This window comes from Microcebus murinus, chromosome 7 (assembly GCF_040939455.1).
Source record: "Microcebus murinus isolate Inina chromosome 7, M.murinus_Inina_mat1.0, whole genome shotgun sequence".
Taxonomy (NCBI): Eukaryota; Metazoa; Chordata; class Mammalia; order Primates; family Cheirogaleidae; genus Microcebus; species Microcebus murinus.
The window spans coordinates 83,105,215-83,133,046 of record NC_134110.1 but is presented as its reverse complement, the minus strand read 5'-3'; the positions used below and the strand labels follow the sequence as shown (position 1 = coordinate 83,133,046).

The 27,832-nt window shown below is 34.4% G+C and overlaps 1 protein-coding gene across 1 annotated transcript in view; it reads left to right on the top strand.

Annotated features, from left to right (window-relative positions):
- CRISPLD1 (cysteine rich secretory protein LCCL domain containing 1) overlaps window positions 1–27,832 on the top strand; it is a 43,117-nt gene that overhangs the window by 6,120 nt on the left and 9,165 nt on the right. The window contains exons 2-11 of the mRNA XM_012751495.3: window positions 16,459–16,577; window positions 16,913–17,045; window positions 18,042–18,157; window positions 18,894–18,994; window positions 20,661–20,801; window positions 20,964–21,024; window positions 21,132–21,198; window positions 21,390–21,520; window positions 22,646–22,689; window positions 22,783–22,855. Of these exons, the coding sequence (XP_012606949.3) occupies window positions 16,459–16,577; window positions 16,913–17,045; window positions 18,042–18,157; window positions 18,894–18,994; window positions 20,661–20,801; window positions 20,964–21,024; window positions 21,132–21,198; window positions 21,390–21,520; window positions 22,646–22,689; window positions 22,783–22,855 (986 nt within the window). The remainder of the gene's footprint in view (window positions 1–16,458; window positions 16,578–16,912; window positions 17,046–18,041; window positions 18,158–18,893; window positions 18,995–20,660; window positions 20,802–20,963; window positions 21,025–21,131; window positions 21,199–21,389; window positions 21,521–22,645; window positions 22,690–22,782; window positions 22,856–27,832) is intronic.

Below are 27,832 nucleotides of genomic sequence, written 5' to 3'. Positions count from 1 at the left end.
TCCCAGGTAGCTGGTCTACAGGTGCACGCCACAAGGCCCAGCTGGGTTTTGTCGGGTCTCACTGTGTTCAGGCTGGTGTCGAACCCATGAACTGCAGCTATTCTCCAGCCTCGGCCTCCCAGGAAAGCTAGGATTACAGGAGTGAGCCACTGTGCCCATCCACAATTCTTGATTCTTAAATAATAGTTTTCTCTCTGTATAGTGGTGCTTGCCTGATAATTTTCAAAAAAATAATATTTTTATCTTTTATTGATATATAGTATCTGTATATCTGTAAGTATACACTTACAGCTACATGAAATCTTTTTGTTGATTCAAAGAATATCATCAGTATTTTCAGTTACTATATTTTCTTCCTAAATTTAAAATAGCTGATTAAATTTTCATAAAGTTTTTTTTGTTTTACTTTAATAGTATTATTTACATACAATAAAATTGTTTTAGGTATCTTTGTCTATAGAGTTTAAAAAATTACAAAACCTTAATTTGAATAGTTTCTTGTAAGATATTGACACTTAAATGTATTTTTCTCTTTGAAAATTACACCGTAGACGGCAATGCCTCTAGAAGAAAATAACATCACAGCCCAATTGTATTGAAGTTAGTAATTAATTACCCTGGAGTTCTGGGAGAGTAAAGATTCTCCCTTAATGTTAGGCATAGCCATATGTCTAAGGGTTTAGATTGGCAAGAGAGAAAAGTAGTTTTAACAGGAGAAGGGAATCTGTTCCAAGAAAAATGCCACAAAATTTTGGAATTGTATTGTTATTTATTCCTTTATCCAGCATACATTGGGAGTTTACCACATGCCAAATACTGTATAGGGCCCAGCAGTAAACACAACAAACATTCTCGTTGCATCAAATAGGTGTGAAGGCTTTGAATCCTCTAGACTCAGCAAGGGGGCCCATGTGGCTAACAGAGTGCACATGAGAAATGTAGGAAATGAGATCAGAGATTTAATTGGGGAGGGCAGATGCAGGTCATTGTAGAGACCCTCACTTTTAGTTTGAGTAATTAGAAACCATTTCATGCATTTGGACAGAGCAGTAACATGATCTTACTTATACTTACTCAGGATCATTCTGGCTTTGTTGAGAACACACTTTCAGGTGGTAGGAGGAAGGGCATGGTTTTGAACAGGAAGGCAAAGTGATTGCAATAATCCGTACAGCAGCTGATGGTAGCTGGGAGTGGAATGGTAGCAAGGAAGGTGAGGAGAGATGTTAAGAGTGTGAATATAAACCCCTTTGTGATAGTAACATTAATCTTGAAAAATTTAAGAAGGCCTTATTGCAAGATGAATGAAATTTACTTGGCTGGGAGGCAGCCAGTAGGCTGGGATTTCCTGCATCTGATGCAAGATCTAAATCTGTCCAAGCCTTGGCTACAGTGTTTTGAAACTGATGGCAGTTTCTACTCTGGTTTAAATATCAGTCGGGGAGGATTCTGGATCCTTTAACTTACCGGGACTTCCAGAATGGTTGCAGAGATTCCAGACATCACCAGTTGCTTGGTACCCATTTTACCAACATAATTCCAAGAAATTAGAAGAGGTGGAACCCAACTTCTGCTTTCTCATACTTCCTGGGATGGAGATGCCTCCTCTTTTCCCACCTGGTCTGCTATTCCCTCCCCAAACCCAGTTTCCTTCTTCCTTCCCTCCATAAACAGAAGATGAGAACTTTAGCATGAGACGTAAAATAGGAAGTGATCCAATTCCTGTCCAGTCATCACCAATTTTACTATCATGGGAAATATCATTAGGATTTTATCTAATTTTGGAGGTAGCACAGACAGATTTCAGATGGGAGGGGGACTGTAGAGTTGAGGAACTGGAAGCATTGGAGTTGACATTTTCTAAGGTAGGGGATGGTGTAGATAGACCAGCTTTTGGTAGAGAAAGCTGGAGCTCAATTTTGAACATATTAAACTTGAGATTTAGCTTAAATATCCAGGTGAATGTGTCAAGTATGCAATTAGATACATAGCAAGTAGCTATATGTAGGCCAGTCTCAAACATAAAATTAGAATTCATCAACATTTACATGGTGTTTAATGTCATGGAGAGGGATGAGATTGTCAAGGAAATGAGCATAGATAGAGATCTTCAGGAAGTGAGCCCTTGACACACTTTAAAGTGTGGAAGAAGGGAAGGTGAGGAGAAACAGGAAGGAGACTTGAGAATTGGGAAGAAAACCAAAGGAGCATGAAGGCCTGGAATCCAAATGAAGAAAAGCAGAAAGCACGATCAACTCTGTCAAATGCTGCTTATAAAAAGCTCAATTAAAATGTAGATATGACAATATTATAACATATTTAACAATATGGGAGCCGCTGGAGAGCTGATGAAAGAGTTTGGGTGAAGTCACAATGGTCCAAGAGTGGTTCAAGAATGGGATGAGAGCAATAAGCATGCTTATTCATTTATTCACCAAACATCTGTGGGCCAAGTGGTATCCACAATCTTAACTCTTTTCTAGCCAAGCGTTTTCAACTTAACTTTGGAAGAGATAATTCAATTAGGGAATATATCTCAGATTTTATGATGGTCAATAGGAAAATGTAGTTACTTTATATGATTTTTTTTTTGCAGTTGCCTTTACTGAATGCCTCCATTAAAAACTGAAAATATTAATTTATAATCATATATAATCACAGTTAAGGGTGATGTTTAGTTCAGGAACATTCTTTGCTATTGTTCAGGCTGTGCTCTCTCACATATTTCTTACAACCAAATAATTGCACATGATTTAAAATTTAAATTCTCATTTTTAATGATTTTTACTAACTCCATTAAAGCCAGGTGTTTAAAAAAATGGCAGTAGGTCATTGTTTTATATATATTATATATATTGTTTTATATATATTATTTATATAGTTTTATATATAATATATTTTATATATATTATGCATAACATATACAATATTATAGATGCTATATAATATGTGCATATATATAATATTTAGTTTATGAAAAGAAAAATGTGAAAATTCAAGTGGTAGTGAATTATCTGGTGAAAGTATTTCAGTGTTTATGTCTGAGTAACTTTGTGTTTATATTCCCAAATATAATTTTAAGAAGACACAGCAAGATTTTTTTATAATTGATTAAAGCAATTTGTTGTTTTTATTGATATATTTGTGTTTAGGAAAATACATTTAATTCAACAAATATTGATTGAGCATTTAAGTGCCAGGCACTGTTCTTGGTGCTAGGGAATACGTTAGTGTATAGAAAGTTTGACAAGTTAATGAAAATAAGCAGAGTGAGATGACATGGGATGATAGAGGTGGAGCTAATCGTAAGGGTATTTAGGGAAGGCTTTTCTGAGTTGGTGGCTTTTGATCTGAGAGCTGAATTACAAGGAGTCAGATAAACAGAGAGACCTATCATTCTGGGCAGAAGGAATACCAGGCGTAAAGTCTTAAAGTCAGGAATGAGGTCACAATTCCACAAAGAGGCCTGAGTAGCTGGATTTTATTCCGAAATAGGGGAAATGTTAGAAAATGAAGTAGATATATAAGCATGGGCCAGAATCCTTTGGGCCTTAGAGGCGAGGAGAAACTTTGGACTTTACTCTGAGTGAAATGGAGAGCCATTGGTCACTGTCTTGCAAGGAACCGTCCTGTTCTTATTTCCAAATTTTATAAAATTGCTCTGACTACCTTACTGAGAATGGTCTGAGGGACAGGCAAGGCCTAAAAGCAGAGAGGTGAGTTGGGAGGTGTTGCTGTATTCTGTGTGGAAGACGTTGGAGCCTTGGACCAGGGTGATAACGTTGAATACAGCTTTAATGCGAACGGTAAAGGATGAAGAGGAATCTGGGATGTTCTTTGTTTTTTACTAGCCACTTGGGGGATAGTTGAGGCATTTCCTGCGATAGGAGGAGAAACCTGAGACAGTGAAGATGAAATCCGGAGTTTCTTTTTGGCCAAGCTGTGTTTGAGATGCATGCCATCTTAAGTTGCCTTTAATGGTCAGTGGAGAGGTGAAACTTGATAAAAAATGTGAAAATCATGTAGCTATCGTTAGGAGCCATCTAAACTGAACTGACTAAACATCATCCAAGGAGAGAAGATTTTTTTATAGACAAGGCTTGGAAGCCACAGACTGAGGGCTGTGGCTTAGCGCTGTGTAGAGGTTGAGCAGAAAGGAGAAGTTAACAAAGCAGCTGAGAACAAGTGGTCAGGAAGATTGGAAGAAAAGGCAGGAGAGACTTGTTGTCCCAGAAGTCAGAAGAGAGTCCAACATGAGAGAAGTCAACTTTTTTCAGTATTACAGAGAAGCTGCATAAAATGAGGAAGAAAAACCAACAGTGGTTTTGTCAATACTGAGGTCATTAGTGATCTTCATAAGAGTAATTCCAGTGGTCGGATACTCACGGAAGTCATCTTTAGGAGGTGTTAGAGAAGGGGAGGGAGTGGAGAAGTAATTTTAACTCTTCAAGATAATGTTGCTATGAAAGAGATCAGAGAAATGGGATAATAGCTAGAGGGAAATATGGGAAACCATTTGTTTTTGTTTTTTTGGAGAGTATGCTTATAAGTTCATGGCAGTGAATGGGTTGAGAAGGCACTTGGTACAGGAGGAAGAAAATATAAGTCCAAAGTCAGTTCATTTATTCTGACAGGAATGGCTGAGGATTTTGGTATAGAGCAGGTAGTTTGGAGTATTTGATGAAAAAAAGAATTGTCATGTGAATGCTTCTCCTTGTCCCGGTTAACTATAAAGCAAGATCATAGTCAAGCTGAGATTGAGAGAACAGGACAGAAGGAAGTCTGAGGATAGGACATCATGAAATTGTTTTAGGAATATCACTAGGGATCTTTGTGGAATCACATGCATGGGAGGTTTTTAGGTGCTTTAAGTTCAGAAATCTAACAGATATGGAAGAAGTTTACTACATGTGTCAAAGGATTGCCAAAAATAAGAGATTTAAAGTAATGATGCCTTCTCTGATTTGCCATTGGTCACATTACTTTATATGGTGTCACCTGCTTGACCTTTGGAGACCCCGGAGATGAGAAAGAGATGATCAAAGACATGTTGGTAGGAGATTGATTTGTAAAGTATTCAGAAATTAGACAATACAGATCAAGCGCAGATACAGACCAAATAGTGTGTTCGAGGTTCACATTGCAAACTGAATGCTAAATGCAGATAGTTGTATGGAAATCTGAAAATTAAATTTGGAATTATGGAAATCTACTGGCTCAAATATATAACTTGGATCAGTGGGTTACCAAACGGGCCAGAAAGAAGAACCGAAAACTATGATCTGGTGAATCTTACTTTTTTTCTTCTTTTGACTAGTTAAGAGAATCAATAAGGTGTTATTAACTCAATTACTTAAACGTACTTATTTAAGTAATTTAAGCTTATTAGGAAAAATACAGCAGATTTTCTCTAATGGCAGCACATCAACCTCAAAGGCAAAATATCAACAGGGACACAGTCTATTTAGTAGGCTCTACATGCTTTATATTTTATTTAAGTTTTTAACCAAAGAATATTTTGAAATTGATCAGCAGGATATTAAAGATAGAAAGTGTTTTCCACAGAAAAGCAAATAGGTATGATTTTGGGGGTAGAAATAAGGGTGCTTTAGTATAATACAACTCAAATTTTAATGTGCGTATGAATCCCCTGGCAATGTTGTTAAAACATAGATTTTGGTTCAGTAGTTCTGGGGTGAACCCCCCAATATTCTGGATTCCTAACAAGCACCCCGGTGATACAGCAGCCACTGTTATGGGAACCTTGCTCTGAGTAGGAGGCTTTAAGTTTCCTGGAGAAAGCAAGGTTTAAACTGAAACATGAAAAATTAACTCTAGAATTCATTCTTTTGTTTTCTCTTCCTCAACTAATGTTCTCCTTCGTTTTTATAAGGTAGTAACTATTAATACAGGAGAACAGAATCTCCTTCTTTATTCACTGTTTTAAAGTACTTAGAATCCAAAATGATGAAGAGGCTCGAACTTAAAGATTCCCCATGGCCTAATGTTTAAATCACTCTAATTGGAGGAGTAGGAAATGAAATCTCAAAATTATTTAATGACGAAGTTCTGTTGGATAGTGAAAAGTGAAGTGCAGCCAATAGTGGGATAAACTTTAAAGGCAGTATGAGTGGGGAGGGAAGTGGTAGAATTTCAGCGAAGGTAAGTGTAGGGGCGGCAACTAGAAAATAGGATAATGAGCTATTAGGTAAGACTTGGTTAGACTTGGGAGTTACTGTTTATAGATTGTCCCCCTATATGTTATCACAACTCAAGCAATGCAAAGTAACCACCAAAACACTGGATGATGTGGTAAAGGTGATCGCAATAAAACATAAAGCTGTACCTTATACTTGCTCAAGACATGGCAAATGTATGTCTGAAACACTGGATAAATGGATGAGATCAAATGTAGGCTAGAGGAGGAAAACCCAAATGATAAAAGTGTTGGGGGAGGACAGGTCTTGAATGAAGATGAAATAAGAACATCAGAATTCCTGTCTGGAAAGAAAAGATCAAGAGGTCTGTTAAACCAAGGGTTCTGTGGCCAAAGTGAGTACAACCCGAACAAATAAAAACCAGTGCTATTTCACATGAACATCTTTGCTGGTGTTTCTTGTTGCTGAACAGATCCCTGTTCAGCCAGCCTGCTCCTCCCCTTTGCAGATGTGAAAGCGCTTTGTGCCCTCCTTACTTTCTGTCTGCTGAATTTCTCCTCTTCCTCCAAGGCTCACCTTAAGCAGAATCTGCTTTTGTCTACACCCTCCATACAGGGTTAGCTGCTGCCCCTAGCCCAGTTCCCTGGTTTCCAGAATCTCTTAGACATGACTCTGCCTGTGCTGTTTGCATCCTTGTCTCTTTCTCCAGCCTTACATTCCTCTGTGGGAAGGGACTGTGCTACAGACTTATATACATCTCCCACCCTCTGAATTCCGGGTTGTGTCTTCCATTGGCCAATCCAACCAGAAGCCAGGGAGCAAGAGAGCTTGAGGTAATTCATTAACGTGGAGTGGAGCCTTTTGGGACATAGAGCTTGGCAGCAAGGGACTGCGAATAGCTATGTGAGGACAGATGAAAAATATTTGGTACAATCTTCTTCTTCATATTTTCATGGACTTTTGAAAACTATATTTTAAAAATCATCACCCTTAGTCATTGTTTAAATGTTGAGGACGATAAAGCTAAAAGAATATCCCCGAGGAACACCTAAAAATCCATTGAGAATGCTATGCTTATTAAACCAGCTTGAGCTTCCTAGAACTCAAGGAAAATAGGAAAACATGATTGACACAGCTCTTACTCTCTGTTAAGAAGCATACAAATTTATCGTTGTTAAAGCAAGAATTAATTAATGAACACAAACAGAATTCTCAATACAGCAACATAGGAATAATGAGGAATGTAATATAGCAATTTTATTAAAAGTATGTGAACATACATTTGAATGTTTCTTATATTAGTCTTTGATTTAAGTTGAAGTTTTAGTGTTAAATTGTGGATTTCAGTTTCTATGTGTCCGTAAACTTCCTCTTTTACTAATTTGTCCAAGAAGTTTTTCATTCATTAGATACATTTTTTTCAGTTTGAAAATTTGGCATCCCCAAGTACACTAAATGAAAACAATTATTTTTTTATTCACTTTCAAAACCTAAGTTACTTTTATTTTGACATTTAAATGTAAAACATAAACTAATCCATAAGTAGATATTATAAAGTGATTTATTTTGAGAGTTTTTCTTTCCTATCATGCATTTCTCTAGGCTTGACTTTCAGATCAGTCCTGCATCTATCTAAAATTTACTGGGCTATGAATAAACTAAACACAGACATTCATTCTTATAAGTTGATCCAATGTCTATAGATAAAGACTTAAAGAACTGATAAGTTAGTTGGTACTTTTTAATTGCTAAAGGATTTCCTTAAATACTGAGGTCTCCTCAAATATCCAGAACATGATCTTGAAGATTAAAGTACTACTCTCTTAAAGGACAATAAAAAATAATGAAAGCATCATAGCCTTGGATTTATCAGAAAGTCAGTAAGAAGATATGACATTTACAAAAAGAATCCAAGTTCAACTTTTCAGGGCTTTACCTGTATTTAACATAGGTACATTATCAATACCCTCCCTCCCATCTGTGATTATATTGAGCATGTAATGTAGGAGGCAAAGGAATTTAGGCTCTTATGTCTCTGACCTGTTATTGCCCATTCCCTGGCAACCGTGGAACTAGAAATAATCAATAAATACATATTTTGGTGATCTATGATAAGCCAAGTTTTACAGTAGCTGCACAAAAAATGTAAGACACGGTTTTGCTTTAAATTCTAGTTTGAGAATTAAGACCCAAAGCAATAGAGCTAAGAGAGTATATAGTAATTCGGGGATCTTGACAGTGAGATGAGATGAATCTGTAGGCACTCTATAGAAAATATAAGGTTATGTCAAATCAATGGCTCTGCTACTCCAGGAAGACAATCGGCCCTGTATCTTGCATCTGATATGGTATCTGTATAATACTGAAATAACAGGCTTAATTGAAATTCTTTTGTGAGTTTATCCACATATTAAATTTCCCTTTCAAAACTATTTTAATTTTAATAAAATGAAGAAGCAGTTGCCTAAATTATTAGGTTGCTACCCTTTTTTTTTTTTGAAGGTTTTAAGGCTTTGTTTTAAAGTAGATTTTCAGTAAAACACTGCCACAGGTGCCTCACATCTCTGTAATTTCCAGGAGACCCTAAAATGTGCTTTGCCTTGAGGTAATGCAGCTTTCTCAGTAGCTGGCAGTACCTCCTTGCCCCATAATGCAAGTGTTTCCTTTGAAATCTGAGCCTTGTACATTTTTCCTATAACTACAAAGTCTTTTTAGAGCAGGTGAAGCACATCACTTAAATACCTTAGGTAATTGAATTGTGAAGAATGCATTACAGCTGTTTTCCATAGTGCTTTAGCCACATGATTTAGTCACAAAAGCATCATACACTCTTTTCAGCACAGGCTTATTCACTTATTAATTTCATTGATGTCTGTCGGAGGGCAGAGAAAATGGCTTTAAAGATTTCATAATGAGTCATTGTGTTGGGGATTTGAATCGAACGTCTCCTGAACTGTCAGGTGTGTTACTTTCATAGAATAATGACCTATTGGGCTATTTTGGAAATCAAGTTATTGCTGTAAAGAGGATCACATTGAAAACTTCCTAGATCTTTGGATTGTAGTTTCTGATTTAAATAGGAAAACACAAGTGATTGGGGAGGGATTTAGTTTTGAACTAAGGTGCATAATTTACAAACCTGTTTTCCCAGAAGTGTTGGCATAGCAAGAATTATGCTTTAAAGTTGGTACTTAAAAGAAGATAATTGTATATGTTTGATTTTTTTTAACTACTTCTACATTCATGAGTTGATTGAAAAATCCTAGTGTTCTTGTTAGCTGTGCAAAAAAATTACACATGGAAGTCTATACCTTATTTCAAATATTTTACCATCATATTTTCAGGACAAAGCTGAATAGAGGCTTGGTTTTTGCTTTTTATTAAGAATATCTTATTCAATTAATTGGGAAGTTTTACTGAAGTTTCTCTGCGGTATTTATCTGTTATTAACAATATTAAAACATGATTCAGAAACAATTGAGTTCTGCTTTCATAATTAGACTCACAATTCGAAAATCTGAAACCTTGCAAATGACAAAATAGCTTTTGCTTCTTAGGTAAGAAATAGGCTTAATTGACACCGGAAATAATATTTTACAGTAAATAATTCTTATGGGGTGTTACAAGCAATACAGGACATTCTTTAAGTACAAATGATAGAATTTTAAAGCTAAAAGAAATTGAAAAGACTTATTCTAGCTCCCTAACGGTAGAGATAAGGAAATGGAAACCAAACTTCACATAATCAAAGAGATAAATTTGAAAGTATGCAATTTAAATTAGAAAGAAAACTCTTTCAGGTGTATCGTATATTTTAATTATCTGTGGTTTAAGTAATTTAAACACGTGCATACTTACATTTGTCTCTGTCTACATAAGAAATCAAGAAAATTTATCATGAATGCCCTTGCTTATATATGTCCAGAATACATGACACTAAGGAAGGGGCATTTTTAACACCATTAATAGCTAAGGTGCTCTCATTACTTCTGACAGCCATTGATGTTCAGAACTGAGGTAGGTAGGATTGGAGATAATGGTAATCTGAATTAAGCATGCAGATGTCCATGTCTCAAAAGAAGGTTATCTGTAGAATTAATTGTTAAAAATTTTTTGCAAATGCTAAGTCAGTTTAAAAAAATAATTTTATTGCATTATTTGCTGTTTTCAGAAGTGGACCATAGGTAAGACCAGAGCTTCCAGCCTAATCTGGGCTTTCAGTGTAACTGCCTTTTCAATGCCACCATGCTTTCATTAGGTTATTACTTTACCAGAAAGAAATGCTTATTTTTAAAATTCGTATTAAGTTGCAAATTCTACCATAGGCTGGCTTTTAATTGTCATTTAATTAGACTACCTAAGTGTATTAATTGGGACTTTTCTTGCATTTATTTTTTTATCTTTTATTTTTGGGGGACCGAGTCTCACTCTGTTGCCGGGCTAGAGTGCCATGGCATCAGCCTACCTCACAGCAACCTCAAGCTGTGCTCAAGAGATCCTACTGCTTCAGCTCCCCTCCCTCCCCCAGTAGCTGGGACTACAGGCGAGCGCCACTACACCTGGCTAATTTTTTCTATTTTTAGTTGCCTGGCTAATTTAATTTTTTTTTAGTAGAGATAGGGGCTCACTCTTGCTGACGCTGGTCTTGAACTCCTGACCTAAAGTGATCCTCCCACCTTGGCCTCCCAGAGTGCTAGGATTACAGGCATGGGCCACTGTACCTGGCCTATCTTATATCTTAAAGCTACATCAATTTTGCAAAACATTATGAAAAATCAAATCATCTATATATTAACTTTGTACTATTTAGAATTTTAGGTAATTAATTACAATTGTTCCAATTTTCTATTTTTTTTAAAAAAATTGATCTTACCTATGTAAAGACATTTTTCTCAGCATGTCTTTGAAAAGATCTATGGTAGCTTCATCCACTTCGGTGGGATTTTCTAGAATGGTTGAAACTCTTACAACCCTATTTCTCCCTGCAAAGAATAGCATCATGGAATAACATAATTATGGAATTTTATGGGAGTTTCTAATCAGTAGTTATTTCTGTGAGGCATTTAAAGGTGTTAGACCATCCATGCTGGTCAATTTTCTGCTGAAATTTCTTTATTTACTAACTTATTTATTTTCTTCATTGGTGAATCTAAAGAACTCTATAAAATAAACCACTTAACATCTTCCATGTCATCTGGGTTTCTTTGGTAAATGAATTATATTTTCTTGAATAAATACTTACCAATAACTTAGTGAATAAATAAAGGCCTAGATGTGTGAAAAGTCTAATGTAATTACACAATTTTGCATCAACCTAGTAATCTCACAAAACTTTACTCCATATTCTTTAATAGAATCTAAAACAATGCTAACTAATGGAAAAGCTCTTTAGCGTTAGTTTTCTTTGTGAAATTACTGTTTGATATTTATTTAAAAAATAATATACCTTCCATTTTAGTGCTTTATTGACATTCTTGAAGCCTCAATTATCAGAAAATATTTATCTTCAGAAAAGTTTTTAGTGACTAACATTTGGTCTTGTGTAATGTACTACAATAAAAATTTTGAAGTCATAAAGAGGAAACAGTTCCCAGGACATGCATTTTCAAATTATGTGAATCTGGACAGAATAAGTTTACTGTTGTCAAGAAGATAATATTATGTTTGAAAGTATACTTAATCTTTTCTAAGAGAGAAAACTATTCTCAGTATCAACGAGAAAGAAAAAGTGATGTCACTAATGACTGTGTTTGCCTAATATTACAGAGATACAACTTATTGGTAAGCTAGCAGTATTAACTCTACCAAAAGCTACTAGATTCTTGAATGATTTCCAACTATCTATTTTACTAGAGCAGCATAGTAGTTATTCTGTTAGGAATATGAATTGTACATGCTTATTCATATTCATGTACATGCTTGTACATGCTTATTCCATTTCACAAAGGATAGTAGTCAATTAAATTTCCCATATGTCTAGATAGCTACATAATATCCACTTTCTACAAGTACAATATTTTACTAAAATTACTATATATTTCTAGGTTTACTTTTGAAAGTCCTTTGTCAAGATTAAAATTTCTCATATGCACACACACAAAAACGCTTGAAATGAGAAAGCCTCCATGTTAAAATCAGCTTAAAAATATCATTGTACACAAAGAATGTCAATAGTATTCTAAATGTTTCTTTTAGTAATAAAACTTCATTGAATACTTTACTATGTTCTAAGAAGGAAAAACTTACAGATGTAGTTGGAAAGTAGAGTTGTTTTTATTTCTACACACCTCAAACACCCATTTTATAAAGAAATGGCAATTTTACTGTGGTTTGGCTTTAAATTAGTGCTGGGTGAATAGTTCAGAGGGTGAAAAAAAAAAGAAGCCCCTTAGGCCATCTTGATTTAATTTGCAAACCTAAATTTAAATAGAAATATGTAGAAACAAACCTACATTTAAATGGGATGGGTATGAATTATTGGAGATCTTAAAACCTGAAATATTTTGATTTAGCATAAAAATATATGTACCCTATTATTGTTATATCCTGATAATATTTCATCCAAGATAGCTATATTTTCTGTAAATTTATTGATTGATTTTAGAATCTTCTTCATTTGTATTATTGAACTTGACCTAAACACCTATGCTTGATTAGATTCTTTGAATAATTACTTTTAAAATAGTCACTAATTAAGTTATTAAATATTGATAAAGAACTAAATTTTAGCTCCGCTTTGCTTCACTTCTTATATTCAAATAATGTATGCCCTTATTTTAGTAGTATTTTAGTTTATTCAGTGTGTATTTTCTCCTATTTTAATGGATTCAACAAAAATCTTAAATCATTTCTTAAAGACACCTTATCCATGGTATATATTCAGCAATAGAATTTTAGTCCTTGGAGTGATCTCAGTTACCTTCTATTTCAGCTGACATATTTGAGTGATAGTTTTTATTCCAGTTTCTATACAACAGAGATACAAACAAACGTAAAATATAACAGATTTGTGCATTTGGAACTAGTCATATATCTTTTCTAAAAAGGATCCATTTTTAATTTCATACGAAAAACTGACATCTAAGATTGTAGAATCATGTGTAAAAGAAAAGTAAATTGACCTGAGTAAGGGACTTAAGGACTCTTCTCAGAGCTCAGCTGGGTGGTCCTCACTTAGGGTCTCTCCCATGTTTGTCCTGACTTCAACTACCATCTTCTGAGGGTTTACAGACTCACAAGTCTCATGCCTAAGCTAGGAAAACTCAAATCACCAGAGCAACTTCTGTGTTTCTGTGTGGTCTCTCGGCATTGTCTTTCTGGCTATCTCTTCAGGGTGACTGGACTCCTAATTTGTTGGCTCAGATCTGTCAAGATGTATCTCAAGAGAAAACAACAGAAGCATTATTTCCTAATCTAGCCTCTAGAAATCTCACAGCCTCATTCTTTCTATTAGACATGAGTCACTGTCCAGCTAAAACTGCAGGAGAGGGGAGAGAATTCAGCCCTATCTTTGGTATGAAGGTTATTTTAAAACCATCACAGTGGTTTCAAGGCAATGTTTTTAGCCATCTAGGAACTGTTTATATTTTTTCTGTGGCTCGTGGGGGCTCTTTGAATATGAGGTTGCTATAATAGATTAGGAACCTCTGGGTAAGTGAAGTTTTACTGTGCATGTGACTAAAGTAGTATGCAAGAATCTGATTTCCAGGATTGAAGATAAGAATTTATTTTTCTCTTAAGGACAGCTTTCCTTCCAGGGAACCCTACCTGGAAACCTGCTTACTTTTGAGAGATGATTATTTCTCCCACTTTCTAGATGTAAAACGAAATCAACATTTTGCTCATTTTCTGGGACTTCAGCAAAATTCATTTTTTCTTACCTAATTTTTCTTTGGACAAATAATGACCATGATTTAAATCATCTCTTTGTATGATAAATAAAATATAATTATAAAATTATGTCAAACTTACATAATAAAGTTAATAATATAAATGTAATAAAATAATATAATAAAACATGATTTTCCATATTTCAGATCTGCCATGGAATAGGGAGGAATGTCTATTTATGAAAAACTAAATGAATGAATGAATGAAGAAAATTCTCTTCTCCAAACATTCTTTTTCATGGCTCATTCTCCATAGTGTCTTTTCCTTTTGGACTATAGTCCTTGTTAGGTTTCTTCTGTCCTTTAAAAATCAAAGCAAGTGAACAAATTCTCCCTAGACCCTTGCATCTTACCTATAGCTTCTGCTTCATATCTCTTCTTGCTCTCTAAGTGTTAAGAAAGTAACCCCCACTTGCTTTGCTTTCTCCACTTCTTTCCATTCATATATTTAACCCTCAGTGTTCTGATTTCTCTACCTATCATTGATTAGAAATTGCACTTAATCATGAATCAGTACTTAGCAAATCTCATCATTCTCTATGACATTTGACCTCATTTCCCATTCTCTACTCCTGAAATTTCTTATCACTTCTATAATTTAATCCTTTAATTTATCTGATACCATTTTTCCTGGCTTCTTACACTATCTCATTGTGGTTTTTTCCCCCTTCAGTTTTTATAACCAGAGGATTTTCTATTCCTCTTCTCATTCTATGTCATATTCCTGAAGAAATTAATCTCTGGGTGAAAAACTTCAAAATTCGTATCCTCAGAGCATAATTTTTTCTCTGGAACCCTAGTCAGATAGCACTACTCTCTACTTCTGCAGTCCCCAATCCCCCCAGCTGCAGACCAGAACTGGTTCGTGGCCTGTTAGAGATCAGGCTGCAGAGGTCCCCCACCCTTCCCATCCACAACCCTCCCAACCCCACCTCTGTGGAAAAGCTGTCATCCATGAAACCTGGGTGGGGGGCACAGCAGGAGGTGAATGGAGTGGCCTGGGGTGAGTAAGGGAAGGAAGCTTCATCTGTATTTCCAGCGCTCCCCATTGCTAGCATCACTGCCTAAGCTCTGCCGCCCCTTCCCCCCCATCTCCCTCTGGGAAAAGCTGTCTTCCATGGAACCAGGCCCTGGTGCCAAAAAGTTTGGAGACTGCCGCTCTACTTGGCATATCTGCCCTCTTATTACATCACCTCTGAAATATGCTTAGAAAAACATAGACACACACTTCTGTTACAACAATCTATTTCCCTTTTTGTGTTTCCTTTCTCCCAATCTGTTAACATGATTAGTCTCTACCTTTACTTTCCCTTACCACCTACTTCCAGATATTTATCCACTTTTAGTAATTTAAATACCAAAACATCATTTCACTGTCTGCTCTTTTCCAACCTCATAGCTCTCTCTTTAGGTTGTGTTCTCTGATTCCATTCCATTCCCAGCACTGTCTTCTTCTCTTGGCATGCCCAGAGTGCTGTAATTGTGGTGCCAAGATTGAGCCCAGGTCTACCTGGCTCTGTTTCTACCACCACATTGACTAGACCACCTGTTTTTCAAATTAATAGCAAGTTGGATGCTAAACCAAGGACTTGCAAAATTATTTCAGTAAACACTTCACTGAGATAATTTAATCAGTAATATAAATTATTTAAAAAGTATTAGTTACCCTCACTTTATGTTATGTATAAAAATACGTTTATATTTATAGGAATCAAATTCAGTAATCATTCTTGTATTCAACAAGAAGTTATTAATTACCTTGCTTATATGACAGACACAGAAAATAGGCCAAAGTTATGGGCATTATTAATAACTGGAACATGCAACTCACAGTCTCATGAAAGAGATAGATGTGTAACCACATACTTACATTGCAGTGTAATAAGTGGCAAGCAGAGGAATACAACAAAGCTTTAAGAGCCCCAAGAAGGGAATAGCATACATCTAAGAGAATTGAAAAGGTGTCACAGAGAAATTATTTTATACAACTGGATTGTGAAGAAAGAGTAGAGTCTTGTCTAACAAATAATTGGGAGGAGGATGTTTATACATAGGAAACAATGCCAGCAAGAATTTATGACAGAGAACAGTGGGACCAAGGACTTTATGCATGTGGGAATTTGTTGAATGTGTTTAGACAGGGGAGTCATTTAGGTATATTTGTGTTCACTTAGGTACTTATAAACATTTGTGGGGGGAATTGGAGGAGTAAGAGATGGAGGTGAGGAGACTGATTTGGAGGCCAGAGAAAAAAAATCTAGGTGACTTTTGAGTCTGGTGGGAACCCAAACTAAGTTGTTGACTTTGCAAAGAAGTAAGAAGGAAAAAAATATAAGAACTGATCAACACTATATTCTGAAGAAATGTCTAAACTCTACATGTGCACGTTGCATTTTTGTTTTAAACTGTAGACATGGGATGTAGAGCTGGAAAGGTCTGCAGAATCCTGGGCGGAAACATGTATGTGGGAACATGGGCCTGCAAGCTTGCTTCCATCAATTGGGCAGAACTTGGGAGCACACTGGGGAAGGTATCGTAAAGCACAGCTTTTTGTTTCTGAAAAAATTAATATTTGAATAAAATACTTATTAATTCATCATTGCAAATTTGCAAAAACTTGGTACCCAAAAGAAAAACAAGTAATCACCGAATAACAACAACAAAAACATATCAGAATACTCAGCAGCTTTTACTTATTTTTATTTTAAATCGTTGATATATTAGTAATGTAATAAGCATAAATATTTAAGATTAGTAACTTACACAAAAATATCTTTCTTCCATACTTTACCAATCTATTTTGCAATATTTGGTTTTACATTTTCTCCAACATAACTTGCTCTTTGTGGTTATTTTCTTCCTTAGATATAGGCCCCCAACGTTTCATGTACAGGCATGGTATGATGAAGTGAGAGATTTTACTTATCCATATGAACATGAATGCAACCCATATTGTCCATTCAGATGTTCTGGACCTGTGTGTACTCATTATACACAGGTATGTTTTGGGTGTATTATACACCATTTCTCCAAATTGAGTTAGTGTAATTGTGGGTGAACTTAAGCTACTGAGCTTGTGTCTTTCTTATGTCATTTGATATGGTTATTAAAAAACAATAACGTATGGTTATTGATTATGTGAAATAGGCTTACAAATTTCTATAAACAATAAAAGTAATTATTAAAAAGCCCAAACATCTACTTTAAAAGACATTATTTCCAATATTTTCCATAAGAAACATTTTAGGTATGGCCCCAATGAATGTATATGGAGAGAAATTTATTATTTTCAGAGTCTAAGTTTTATTCCAAAGAATAAAAATATAGTTTTTAGTTACCAGTTATATTCAATCTTTACACATGTGCAAGATTTATATATTTTTTCATATTTAGTGTTCACATTTGGTATGTTCTAAACAAATTAAACAAAGGCAGATTCAACTAGCTAAAGGTCAACACTGATCTGAGTTTCTAGAATTTCTATGACCTGTGATCAGTGAATGTAAAGCAGATATATCATTGTGTATGTTTTTACATGTGACAAGAGTAAGATCAGCATCAAACTACCTAAAAAACACTGTCACAATGAAAAGATAGTGTTGTATAAGCAATTTGAACCCTTCAATTTCTGTTCCACTACTTTCAGGATGTGAAATTCTGTTTCTTGGTAGGGCAAGTTTCTTCATAGAAATTTTAATTTGATGTTTAGGTTTGTGACAATGTAACTTTTTAAGTACTCAGTAAACCTGCATTTGAAAATGCTTACATTTTATGGCCAGATGCAGTTATTTACCTGTAGATCTCTTTCTTAAGATGAATGAGGTACTACCCAAAGTTTCCAGAAAAAATGCCCTTTTTGATACTGCCTTAGTTCATTTTGAATGATAAATGTTGGTTTCTCAAGTTCAGATTTTATACGTTTTCCCCTCAGATATGTTGTTGTCTTATTTCATCTCAACCTGCTTTTTCTGAGCCTTTCTTTTCTCTGATGCAGGTGGTGTGGGCAACCAGTAGCAGAATAGGCTGTGCCATTAATTTGTGTCATAACATGAACATCTGGGGACAGATATGGCCCAAAGCTGTCTACTTGGTGTGCAATTACTCCCCAAAGTAAGTAGACAAAACACTGCGTTCACACGTAAATTTTTCTTGACAATATGAAAATAACTTTATGTTCCTGATTTTTTCCCATTTTCAGTGTGTGTTATTGAGTAAAGTGTATTGCTTTAATTCAGTTTATTTAATATGACAACATTTATAGTTACCTAATATATAAACAATGCTTAAAGGGAATATGAAATTTGAAAATATGATCTTTGTGAAGAAGGGAATCATATTTTTTAGTTTTACCCATTGATCTATACTATTCCATAAATATTAAATAAATTTGATTTATTAGATATTGACAACTGGGAAATGTATTTTCATCTGTGTAAAGACCATTTAAGTGATTACATCGAAAATACTATACAACCAGACTCAAGATTGAATTTAAGTCTAAGATATGTTTTTATTAAAACAAATGGGATATAGGTGAATATATAGCAGAGTTTGGTTTTCTACAAAAGTTAGATTTTATAGGTTTTGACTATATATATGGCAAATTACTTTGAAAAGTTTCAAAAGAATGAGGCATTAATTTAAATTTAAGCCTAGTCACCAAAAGAACTCTGTACTAAAATAAATAAATGTCTTAAATCTCCACACAAAATCATTACTTATATTAAAATATAGTGTTATTTTGCATTACCTTATAAATTATGCTGTTAGACTGCCCCTTGACATTTAGGTTTGTGAGGATGTAACTTTTGAATTATTTAGTAAGTTTCTTAATCATCTCTTAAAGGGGAAACTGGTGGGGCCATGCTCCTTATAAACATGGACGACCCTGTTCTGCTTGCCCGCCTAGTTTTGGAGGGGGCTGTAGAGAAAATCTATGCTACAAAGGTAGGTGCTTTTGTATTGTAATATTCACTTTGATTTATATTATAATCCAGCTTCCACATTACTTGTGTTAAAAAAGTCAAAGTGCACTTAATTATTACATGAAAAGCTTCTAGAACTCTTATTTCAAATATTTTGAAAAACCTTTTAAAAATACTTAAATTATTACGTGTGTTATGCCAATATGAGTTTAAAAGAAAATTTCACGATTATTTCCAATAACTACTTCTAATTCTACTTTGAAATTACCCCAGAGTGACAAGTATATTGATATTTTTAAAGGTCATCTTGTATTGCTGACTAGAGTTATTTCCATAACTGTCATCATTTTTGAAGGATTTAGCAACTTACCACACTTTTTAGCACTTTAAAAGTTTTTGCCCAAATACCCTGTTGTATATCTTATTGAACCATGCTCAATGAATTGTACTGATTCTACACTTACTGCAGACTGTGTAGTTTTTCATGCTAAAATAACAAGAAAGTATAATAGTAATGTAAAACTGTTATAAAAGTAGTGCCCTCAAATGCATTTGATGTCTTGAAAAGTACATATAAATACAGTGTCCTATTTATAGCCTGTAAACTGTGTTTGACAAAGCTTTGTGAAAAGTCATGCTCTTGGGCATTCAAGTGAACATTATTTACTGCCTTGTACTTTTTTCTTCATGATTATTAAATGGGGAAAAATGTCGAGTAAATGTATCAGAAAATATTTGAATAATTACAGCTCTTTTTTCAGTGCTCATAATGAGATACGTCTCTTTTTTTCCCCCTAATGACTGAATGCTCATTAGCTATAATGAGTAGACAAGAAATACTCAGATATGTCCCTCTGTTGCATAAGCCATTTTTAAATTCCTGGAAGCATTTGAAGCATCTTTTCATTGTATCAGTGTCTGTGCCAAAACCTCCAGCCTACCTGCTCCTTCACCAGTGGCCACACTATATTTTATTTAAAGCTGAATTTCCTCTGCTTCCGATTTCATACTTCCTTTTTTTCTAGGTTCTGAGTTCGTAGGCACACATGAAAACAATACCCCTCTCCAAAATGTGCCACTGTCAAGCCCTTGCTATTGGTCAATCTGGAAAAAAATTAAATTCAAATTTGAAATTATTCTCCACTATCAAGTTTAAATTTCTGCACATTGAATTTCCTTCTAAAAGAGAAAAACCTTTCCATAGAAATGGATATTGTAGTAAATAACAGGCATAACAATCCTTCTTTAAACCAGATTTCCATTTGGGAGAATTTTAAATGTGATTCTTCTGAAAATATTAAGAATACAATTTCATTTGAGAATACAAATGCAATTTTACTAAACCCCAACTTTATTAGATCGCTGTGTAGATTTCATAGTATCATTGTGAAAACAAAACACTGGTAATATGTTGAAATGTAAGCAAAGCTAGCTTAAAGGTGACTCCATTAAATATTAGCCAAACATTAACGTAAAAGCAGCAAGGGTTCAAAGGCTTATGTGTGCATTTCATTTACTCCAATGCAGTGCTTTTAAGATCACCACCTTAAGCCAAAACCTGTGCCAAAAACAGTACCAGTTTTTCTAGTTTTAAATGTTAGATGGGAATATCAAAGTCTATCATTATCTGATAATTTCTGCAAATACAAAATGACATTAATATTTCCTAAATCTGTTTTCTCTAACAGAAGGGTCAGATAGGTATTATCCTCCTCGAGAAGAAGAAACAAATGAAATCGAACGTCAGCAGTCGCAAGTTCATGACACCCACGTTCGGACAAGATCAGATGATAGTAACAGAAACGAAGTAATAAGCACCCAGCAAATGTGTAAGACCTCTGCATTATTTATAAAAATTATATGGCATACCCATCAAGATAATAGTAATTTGAATATTTTTAGAATGGACAAAACCTATTACAATATATATAACAAATTACAGCAGCTTTCATATTTTCTAAGTTATTCTGGTGTTTTTTTTTTCCTTTTAGCCCAAATTGTTTCTTGTGAAGTAAGATTAAGAGATCAGTGCAAAGGAACAACCTGCAATAGGTAATATTTATTATTATTCTGAAAATTAGCTGATAAAATATAAAATGTTTTTATTTTATATTGACATTCCGAGAAACTAAATTTTGTTCCCAATTACTTTGATTTAGGTATGAATGTCCTGCTGGCTGTTTGGATAGTAAAGCTAAAGTTATTGGCAGTGTCCATTATGAAATGGTAAGTATTACAAATGTAACTATTTGGTTCCATAAAATATTTGATTTTTTCATATGGAAAAATAACAACCTATATAATATAGATATTTTGCTCAGAAATGGTTAATTTAAAGTCTCATAAGTAGTAAAAGGCTGTGCCTTATGCAGAAGCCTAATATTTTAACATCCTTTTATCTCCTCCTTTTCTCCAAGCAATCCAGCATCTGTAGAGCTGCAATTCATTATGGTATAATAGACAATGATGGTGGTTGGGTCGATATCACTAGACAAGGAAGAAAACATTATTTCATCAAATCCAATAGAAATGGCATTCAAACAATTGGGTAAGTTTCTTTCCTTTGTAACTATACAATTGCATGAAACTCCACAATGGGGTTAACTATAATATAAAAAACAATTTATTACAAACTTGCAAATTTGTGGAATGATTTCCTATGTATACGATTTTGTTCAAAGGCTTGATATGTGGTTTTCAGCTATTACCAATAACTCTTAAAAGCTTTATATACATATTTATTGATTAACTCATTCATTCAGCTAATGTTTATTAATTACTTTCAGTAAATAATAAAGATTAGTTATTAGTTTTAATAAGCCAAGCACTATATTAAAGAACATTTATCCTATTATTTATTTTTTTCTCTTAAACTTATAGAAACTTTCTTGAAATTTAAAGGCTACATTTAATAGATTGTATATTTTGTGCCTCAAAGAATGTTATTTCTTTTGGATACATTATAGATGGTGACTATTATCATAATAATGAATGTGTTATTATAGATTAACATAAATATGTCTACCATGTTAAAGTACCATCATAAATAAGCCTTACCTTTTACAATAGATGGTTTTTCTAAAAATCTGGGTATTCATGAACCAATTAATATTTTGACATATTAAGGGTACCTAACCCTATATTTCTGTTTTTTAATAATGCATATAATGAGGAGAAGGTCATTCTTTTATTACAGACATTTTACTTGATACTAGGGCAAAAAAATGAATAATGTATACCCCCTTAAGGTACTTATTATTTTGTAGTCTTTTTTACAACACTGCCTTGTATTTACTATTGTGAAGGATTAAATAGTTTGGCTCTGTGAAGACAGGGAGTTGGTATTTGAGAATTTTAATTTTGATAGGAAACACAATACATACATATATATATAATATGTATTGGATTATATTCTTATGTATAAGTTTTTGAGATTAGTAATGACAAGAACAGCCTCTAACATTAAGAATGGTATTGATTTGGTTCATATATGAAGGTGATATAGATTTAGCATAAAATTGATGATATTTTCTTATATCACTACTTATATAACTATTTTAACAAAAATATTTTAAAAAATAAAGTATTCATAGATCTGAAAGATACCAGAAATTAATGCTGATGGGTGATGCCTATAAGAAAATGATTGACATTTCTATCTTTTTATCTTCAGCAAATATCAGTCTGCTAATTCCTTCACAGTCTCTAAAGTAACAGGTTAGCACTTTTTTCATCTTACTTTCTTACAACTATATAGTATGTTATTGCTTTCAAAAGATTCACTTACTGTTTTGTGTTTTAATTCCTCAGTTCAAGCTGTGACTTGTGAAACAACTGTGGAGCAGCTCTGTCCATTTCATAAGCCTGCTTCACATTGCCCAAGGTAATGTTTTCTAAATTTTCTCTCTTTTTTTTTTTTTTTTTGCTAGCCAGTGAACATATATGGGGCTTTGGCCCTGTGATAATTGATTTTGCCTGAATTTTTTGCATCTCTAGGATTCAAAGGTTGTATAATCTTGAACTACTAAGCAGGAGGAAGCAGTGGAACATCTCAAACTACATGCATTCAGGGCAGGCTTAGTGTGCTTTCCTCCAAATGCAGAAGTACTTTCTGTTAGTCTGTAATATCAGGGCTTATGAATATAACCTATATGTTTACCTGTGCTACAAAGAGTCCTGTATTGGTCTGCTTGGGCTGCTGTAACAAAATACCATTGACTTGGGTGGTGTAAACAACAGAAATTTATTTCTTCCTAATTCTAGAGTTTGGGAGTTCAAGATCAAGGTACTGGCTGATTTGGTTCTGTTTTTTTTTTTTTTTTTTTTTTTTGAGACAGAGTCTCACTTGTTGCCCAGGCTAGAGTGAGTGCCGTGGCGTCAGCCTAGCTCACAGCAACCTCAAACTCCTGGGCTCAAGCAATCCTCCTGCCTCAGCCTCCCGAGTAGCTGGGCCTACAGGCATGCGCCATCATGCCCGGCTAATTTTTTCTATATATATTAGTTGGCCAATTAATTTCTTTCTATTTATAGTAGAGACGAGGTCTCACTCTTGCTCAGGCTGGTTTCGAACTCCTGACCTCGAGCAATCCTCCCGTCTTGGCCTCCCAGAGAGCTAGGATTACAGGCGTGAGCCACCACGCCCAGCCTGATTTGGTTCTTGATGAGGGCTCTCTTCCTGGCTTGCAGATGGACACCTTCTCTTTGTGTCCTCACATGGTGGAGGCAGAGAGTTTGTTCCCTTGTATCTCTTCTTATAAGGGCACTAATCCTGTTGAATAAGGGACCCACCCTTATGACCTCATTTAGCCTTAATTACATTTATAAAGGCCCTGTCTCCAAATTCAGTCACATTGGGGATTGGGACTTAACATATGAATTTTGAAGGGACAGAAACTTTAAGTTCATAACAAATTCTTACAAAAAAACCCAAAAATGACAAAACTCATATTTTTTAACATTGTTATTAAGTTTCTAAATGAGATCAATTTGAGTGTATTTGGTGAGTCAAAAAACCCACCTTTGCCTTTCTTTTATTTTTATTTTGTATTATATATTCTCTTTTATAAAATTATATTGGGGTTTATCTACTATAAAATAGTGACAAAAATACTTTATCTTGGCCAAGCTAAGATGAAAACTGTTAGAAGTATTATGGCCATAAACCATACTCAGTACATAGGAAAAGTGAAGCATGTCCCTATACTCCCAGTCTTAGTTCTGTCCACACAACTTTCAAAACCCAGTAATGAAACTTAGATAATTATAACTTCCAAACTATATTTGATAAAAAAAATTAAAGGAGCTTAATTTTTATGATGAAATTTATTTACTTTAGAAAAGCTTCATTACTTATCCTTCTTAAACTAAAGCAATGTTTCACAAATGAGATTGGTTGTTAACAAAGGAAATAATAGAACCTTCATAACAGAAGACCACGTTTACACAAGTGAGTACTTTCTGCCAGTAGATAGTTTCTCAATTATGTATGTAATACAAGCAAATAGATAACTTGTTTCCTTTCAAAAACCAAATCTTTTTGTCTCTAATGTGAGACTCCTGTTGTAATATTTTTGGCTGGCTAACTTGATGTGTGCTGATTTGAGAATATTGAAATTACTCAGCATGTTTCTTTACTGAAATCAGATTTCAAAGTATGTAGGATAATTTTAGGATCCTTTAGTGTGTGAAATTTATCATATATTTTTTTGCCATCTGACCACAAATGAATATATGCCAAATATTTTTGTTATAAAAATATAATCTGTTACTAGAATTTCATTAATTGTGGCCTTATAAGGCTTACAGATTTGATTAAATCATGGTTTCTTTTGTAATCTTAGAAAATTTTGTAGAAGCTTTTTTTCAGATTTCTCAAGCCACTATACTTACAGATTTTATTTTTATGGAAAGCAGAAAACATGTATTATTAGTTGAAGCTGGTAAATCTTAGCATCATAATAGGTGGAAAAAATAGGAATTTTAGAATTACACATTTATAAATGTTTGTTAAATACCTACCTTATACGAGTACTATGCCAGGCCTTATGTTAGCCATGTAGCTAGTTTTATGGGGACAAAGTAATAAGGACAGTCTTTGTGGAGCATTCCAACATAAAACCTTCCTCAACTAAATACTCAATAAGTGATACTTTTGTTTCTATAAAACAATTTATATCAATATTCCTCCAAAAGAGAAAAATCATTCAAGTAAAATCTTAATACACAAGTTTTCTATTTCTTGACTTGTTCTAGGAGAGAGAACATCAAAAAAAGAAAAATGATATAAATTTTTAAAATTAGTTTTAACTTTTACTTTCACTAATAAATCCATAGAAATGATAATTTATGCATAATTTTAATCTTAAGCAGTCTGGAAAGTTCTCCTTTTTTATTTATTTCAGAGACTAGTGAAATGGTTTATCTTTTCCTCATATAAAATTTTTGATAGTTTCTTAAATTATTTATATGACAGTTTATAACTTTTGGGGAACCATATGGTTGGTACATCTGTTTTAGAATTTCATATCACTTAAATAGGTTGAAGCATAGTCTATTCTGTAGAAAATTGATAAGAGCAAATAAATTAAAGGAAATTAGCTCAAGAAAAGCTTGAAGAAACAAGATTTACCTGCCTGGTCATGTCCTTGAGAGGTTCCATGGCTGGCAGAACAACCTAGAATAAATTATTAGTATCATAACCTTGTGGATTTGGTGTATGCATGTATGTGTATGTGAGTTTTATTGGAAACCTTATCCTGTTTTACATATATCTATAAAAAAATTAGGTCTTTAAAATCTATTGAATGCTCAAGACATACAAGTAGGTATCGTTAAAATATGTCAGCCTTTTTATTCAAAGCTTAGAGGCAAAATGTAGGTAAATGAATGTTTACTAGACCACCACCTACTTCCTCAGTAGTTTGTAACAAGATGTCGGAAACAGAGATTAGAACACAAACGAGCAAAACCTCCCTCAGTCTTTCTTTTAACCTGAACTTACCTAAGTAGAGACTAAATCAACTTGGAACTACTGACCTTGGCTATCTGCAAACCGAGTGCTAAATATGACACAGCATGATCCTAAAAGCAGAGCAGATGGTTTTACAACCAAAAGGTTGGCAGTGAATGCCCGGCAGTTTTCAAAACAATGAGATCATTTTCTAGCCAGAGGGGACACCCTTCCTCCTGCAGAAACCCCAGACAGCATCTTTTATACTAATCAGCCCTTTAATTCAAAGTTACAAAAATTCAGATTCTTATCACTTATATTTAAATGCTTCTGGTTTAGATGTTATGTGTTGTATATGCACTCTAGCGTGCACGATGGTATAAAGATTTTAGAAATAATAACTAGTTATTTCTTAAAAGCTATCTTAAGGAATATCTGCTTTCAATTGGCAAGTGTGCTTTCAACTGAAATGTTTTTAGAGTAGTTTTAGGAAAGTCATTGATGCCATCGTCCACCAGTGATTTTCATGTAGCTGTCATGTTGAAAGTCTCCTTTACTATGTAAAATGAATTGTGTTTTTTCAGTTTTAGTTCATATTTCCTTTTAGTGTGTGTGTATGTGTGTGTGAATTCAAAAGAGCCAATTGATTTTTTTAAAAGTACCATTTGACAGTTTCTTAAACACTGGGAATTGATTTTTTAACATGCCATGTTATTGATTAAACATTATAATATATTTATGTTTAAGTAAAAAGCTTTTGGAAACTTCTTTAAAATGAGCTAAGCCAGTCAGATATCAGTAAGGCGGTAGGATTTCTGGAGGAAGAGCATTCCCATGCAGAGAGGCAGATAAATGCAAGGGCTCTGAGGCAGGATCTTATTGTGTATGTCTGAGGAAAAATCATTAGGCTAGTGTGACTGGACCAGGGTGAGAAAGTAGAAAAGAAGAAGTTAGGATATAGAGTCAGGTGATTGAGGTTAGAAGCTGTAGGGCTTGTTGGGCATTCTAAGGATTTGTCATTTATGTAAAGCCACTGGAGTGTTTAGAGCAGAGGAATGACATGTTTAGACTTTAATATATATGTAGAAAATAGGTTCGCGAGGGCCAAGGTGGAAGCAGGGAGATCACAGGAGAGCCTGCAGCAGTCAGTCAAACTGCAGATGACAGAGTCCAGAGTTAGCATGACTGAGCTGCTTAGGGATGCTCTGGTCTTGGATCTATTTTATGTGTAGCCAATGGAAATTGCTGATGGATTGCATGTGAGGTGTGAGATGAAGGGAGAGACCAAGGACAGAATAAAGGTTTTCAGCCTGAGCACATGGAATCATGGAAGTGCCATTTATTGCGATGGGAAGCCTACATAAAGAACAGATATGGGGAGTAAAGGACAAGATTAGAAATGGGTTTCATACATGCCACGTTTGAGGTATTCATGCGATCTAAGTGGAGATGTTGAATAAGCAGTAGGGTAATACACAGTTGGAATTGAGAAGTCCCAACTTGAGACACAAACATGGAAATCAGAAGTTTATAGATGATAATTAAAACCATGAAATTGGATTAGATACCAAAGATGTGAACATAGAGAAGAGAAACTGAGATGAATGAGGCAACGATTCCGATTTTCCGAGTTGCCTGTTTATGAAATTCTGCAGACACACTGTGTGCTAAGCTCTCAGATACATAGAGATGCTTCTTGGTGTTTCTTTCTGCTTTAAATCCCCAAATCAGAAAGCTTCCTAGCTAAATTTAAAAACAAATCACATTTGTGTCAAAAGATGGAAGTAGATAAAGTAAACAGATGCAATAGTGTCTATTGCCTGGCTTGTACAATTGACCAATTTCAGGAGAAAAAAAAATGAATAGGGTTTAGAATGTTGATTTTACTTTTGTGTATGCATGTCTATGGTT